The sequence below is a fragment of the Pteropus vampyrus genome, unplaced genomic scaffold (assembly GCF_000151845.1).
Source record: "Pteropus vampyrus isolate Shadow unplaced genomic scaffold, Pvam_2.0 Scaffold630, whole genome shotgun sequence".
Taxonomy (NCBI): Eukaryota; Metazoa; Chordata; class Mammalia; order Chiroptera; family Pteropodidae; genus Pteropus; species Pteropus vampyrus.
In genome coordinates this window covers 149,944-153,995 of record NW_011889411.1, presented here as the reverse complement: position 1 = coordinate 153,995, position 4,052 = coordinate 149,944, and the positions used below count along the sequence as shown (strand labels likewise).

At 55.4% G+C, this 4,052-nt stretch overlaps 1 protein-coding gene across 1 annotated transcript in view; it reads left to right on the top strand.

Annotated features, from left to right (window-relative positions):
* Positions 1 to 4,052, top strand: part of LOC105308818 (protein kinase C beta type) — a gene marked incomplete at its 5' end in the record, with an annotated part of 91,925 nt that overhangs the window by 56,100 nt on the left and 31,773 nt on the right. Inside the window, one exon of the mRNA XM_011384824.2 lies at positions 2,210 to 2,348. Within this exon, the coding sequence (XP_011383126.1) occupies positions 2,210 to 2,348 (139 nt within the window). The remainder of the gene's footprint in view (positions 1 to 2,209; positions 2,349 to 4,052) is intronic.

Genomic DNA, 4,052 nt, shown 5'->3' with positions numbered 1-4,052 from the left:
GATTGACACAGTTTTTAAAATTGATAGTCCAATGAAAACGGGAAGAAAAATTGCATGACAGCAGGTGTGTGGCTTTTCGAAGTCTTTTAAGTGTCACAAGTCCCCTCTTCCTTGTTAGATCTCTAGATAATCGGATAAAGAGGATGAGGCCTCTCTGAGGACCATGCCTGGGGGTGTCGGGTGGGGGAAGGCAGAAGGTCCTTCCTGCCACACTTAGCGTGTGGTGTGTTGGTCCCCATCCCTGGAATGTGTGGTGATTTTTTCCATGATGACTTTCTGAAAATGAGAACAATTGTCCCAGCCCCATTTTGAAGCATGAAGGAAGATTTATCATGTCAAAGAAAAGAAGGCAGTGAATATGACCACAGCCTCCTCCAGCCCCAAGATCTGCCTGGCTCTTGACGCCTGAAGCTCCTTTTCTAGAACAAGTGAAGATTTTTTTCCACTTCCCTAGTTGCCCCAGCTACTTGTTTGGGGGCTTGTGGTCAAGCTGAGGGTTAAGGTCATGCGTTTAGGTAAATCAAGTTGCTGCAAAGTCCAGCTTTTCTAAGTTCCCAGCTGGCATTCAGAGACCAGAGGCTTGTGGACAAGCACGGAGGCTGGGAGCGGGTAGCACCATGGACAGCAGTGGGGTCGAGGATGTTGCAGGCGGCAAGCAGGGGGTGCAAGGGAACCTGCCTTCGGGAGAGGAGACCTCACAGACACAGCCGGGAGATGCCAGGATATATTTCCAGGTTATATTCTCTTAGTCGAAAATGACAGCCACTCTTTTAACTTAGGTTAAGAGAGGCATTTTGGGGCCGACATAACTGAAAAGTCTGGGGGGCAGACTTGACTCATCTGGGCCTGATTAGATCCAGGGGTTCCAATGATGTTACAAGCCTCCACTCCAGCCCCCTCGCTCTGTGCTTTGCTTTGTCCGTACGGGCTTCCTTCTCTCGGTCTGGTGGTGACCTGTGGCATTTCTAGACTTACGATCTGTCCCCCTACTCGAGCAATCTCGGTGTAAATGAGAGCTCAGTCCTTTCCCATGGTACCAGCAAAGCGCCAGGGCTTATGCTCAGTGGCTTCAGTAGCTCACGTTGGGTCACATGGCCATCCCTGAAGGCATCGGCGTGCCCAGCGGGATGGGGTGTCTCCATCGGCCAGGATGGGCTGCCCGACCACTCCTGGAGCCAGGAGTTGAGGTCGGCGCCACCAGCCTTATGTGACATGGGAATGGTTCTTCAAAGGAAAATGTGGACGCCCTCATTCCATGATGCTAGGACAGGCAAAAACCGCAGAGGTCCCCTGCCCAGCGAAGACAACTGAGGGTAGAGGTCTGAGCTGAGCAGCAGCGGGTCCCCTGATCTCCTAGGGCTCTTCCCTGCTCCTCGGTGCTGAAGCACCAAGCATCAACCTGGACAGGCGTTCAGGGAGGAGGAAAGCGGATAGATATTGGAGTCACCCTGTGCTGGGAACGTGCAGCGGTCCCTAACACATCAGGCTCTCCTCATCAGCACAGGTGTCCTCCCAACACCCGTTTGAGGTGTCTGTCGCGCCCTCCTCTTCGCGCCACCCCGTAATAGTCTTTAACAGTCCTTCGCGGACGCGAATACTTCCATCTTCCTCTCGGCTCTGCGAGTTTCATCTGAACCAGAGCAGGTGCGCGTTTACCTCGCCCGCCGTGTCTGCCCAGCTCCCGGCACAGTGCCTGTCACATAACGAGGGCACGGCAGGTAGTTTTCGATTGGAAGGAATTGCTGGGAAGTCCCGGCTGTGACCTACGAGAGCTCGGAGCACCTGGAGTTAAATCAGGTTCTCTCGACCCGTTTTTTTCCCCTCCGTGATCTTCAGAGATGTAAACAATCTGATGAAAGATACGTCTTCCTGTAAAACGCGAGGGCTCCGTGAGCCGCACGTGTGAAGTGCTCCTGGCCACGAGAAGCCTGCGGGACACTACGGGGCTTTCTGTGGCTGTCTCATCTCAGAGCCGGTGTCTCACGGTGTCCTCGTGAGACAGCCGGCTTCGTAGAAGCAGCAAAACGCAGGGGGTTGTGGACCATTCTCCATCTCTCTGCTCAGTCCCAAGCCGTCAGAGGGCAGGGGCTGGCTCGTCCTCGTCCCCACGGCGCCTCGTCCGGTGTCTCTCCTGGGAACGAGTGGCTGTTGGTTGACTTGCAATTAAGTAGCGTCTAATGAAGTCCCTAAACTCTTCCGTCCACCACAGCGACCTAAAACTCGACAACGTGATGCTGGACTCCGAGGGCCACGTGAAGATCGCCGACTTCGGCATGTGTAAGGAGAACATGTGGGACGGCGTGACCACTAAGACCTTCTGCGGCACTCCAGACTACATCGCCCCCGAGGTGAGAGCCGGAGCCCCCGGCGCACGTCCACACGGTGCCGCCCCCGGGGTCGGTGGCCTAGCGGGGGATGGGCCAGGGCGTGCCGGCGAGCGGGCCACGGGCCGGTTCCCCTCCGGTACTCTAAAGCATTCCTTTAGGGTTACACATGCAAATTAACTCAGCTCGCATCCAGAAGCTCGGGCCCAAAATACATCGAGGTTTGGGAGAAAATGGAAATAGAACGCAAAAGAACCATCCACCACACATCAGTAAAATTCTTCGTCAAGCCGCTGTGGCTTGTGGCCATATGGTACTTCCTATTATGACACTGGAGCGTTCATTAAAAGGAGGGACAGGGAGGGAGAGAGGTCCCCGGGGCAGACCCATGACACAGGGTCTGCGACCTCACAGGTATGCAGCGGTCATGCTGAATGAACCCGGGAGGCTCGTAATTTGTCTTCCTGTGATGAGGGTGTAAACGGGAGGGTAGAGATTTCTTCCCAGTGTCCCTCCTTTCCCCGAGGTGACGGTCAGTGGCCGGACGGTCTTCTCCGCTTGTCACGGGGTGGCTTTCCCTTCTTCTCTGAATCGGTGCCCAGAGGGCTCCCCTCTCTGCGGTCCGCTGGTTGGCTTTGTGAGGAGCTGAGGGTGTGGTCCCAAGTCCTGGCAATGGACGTTCTAGAATCCTTCCCTCCCTTCTTAACCCTTTGTCACTGGACATGTAACAATGGGGACAGGGGGCCCTGTGTAACGAAACGGCTTGGCACAGAATTTTAAACCTGCGTTCTCTTTTACCAGAGCTGTCCCTCTTTAGGGACCGAGATCACACACACACACACGCACACACACACACGCACACACACGCACACGCGCGTGCGCACACGTGGCGGGAGGGGATGTGTTCAAAGGCCCGTCTCCACTGCAGCACCGTTTTTAAATAACGAGCAGCAGGAGACCGAGTCGGGGTCTGTCACCGGGGGGTGGCTGGCCACAGCGTGCTGCGTCACACCTGGGGGTACTGTGCAGCCTTTACGAAGGTCAGTACCCTGCACTTGAGCGGTGGCTGTCGGCTGGGGGCGGGGCCAAAGACCGAGTTGTTTACAGTGTGGACCACTACTGGGCGTCGATTCTAAAGAGCAAGTCGGGTAGATGCAGGTCGGCGTGGGAGGCGTATTCAGAGAAAGATCAAGGCGCACGCCGGTAAATACGATATGATGATCCTGTTTGTGCGGAATAGCACACGGAGCTGCCGTGTCTTTCCTGCGAGTGCGTGTCTAGGCGTGTAAGAGTGTAGACAAGCCATAAGATTGAGGGTTTATAGCATCGACCGTCTCTGGTGACAGGAAGTTTGGCTCCGTCTGATACTGCTTAAGTTTTCACGATATAAACGTATTCTCGCATTCCTTGAGTAATCCAGAAGTCATCCTTATGAGGAATTAATCCTTTTTGGGGCCACCGCAGAGTTCTCCCTGTGTGGCGCACCTTGGGACATGGCCACCAGTTAGTTAGGACATCGGAACAGTCCTCCAGATGCCCGAGTCCGTCATCTCTGGTTCTCAGCTGTTGCTGCACTTGAAAGTCGCCCGAGGGGCTTTGAGAATGCACGGTACCCACGCGTCACCCTAGGCCGAGCAGATCAGGATCGCTCAGGTGGGGCCCGGTGTCTGTGGCCCTCGAGAGTCCCGGTGGTCGTGCCTCAAGTGTGCCCGAGAAGCCCCAAGCCGA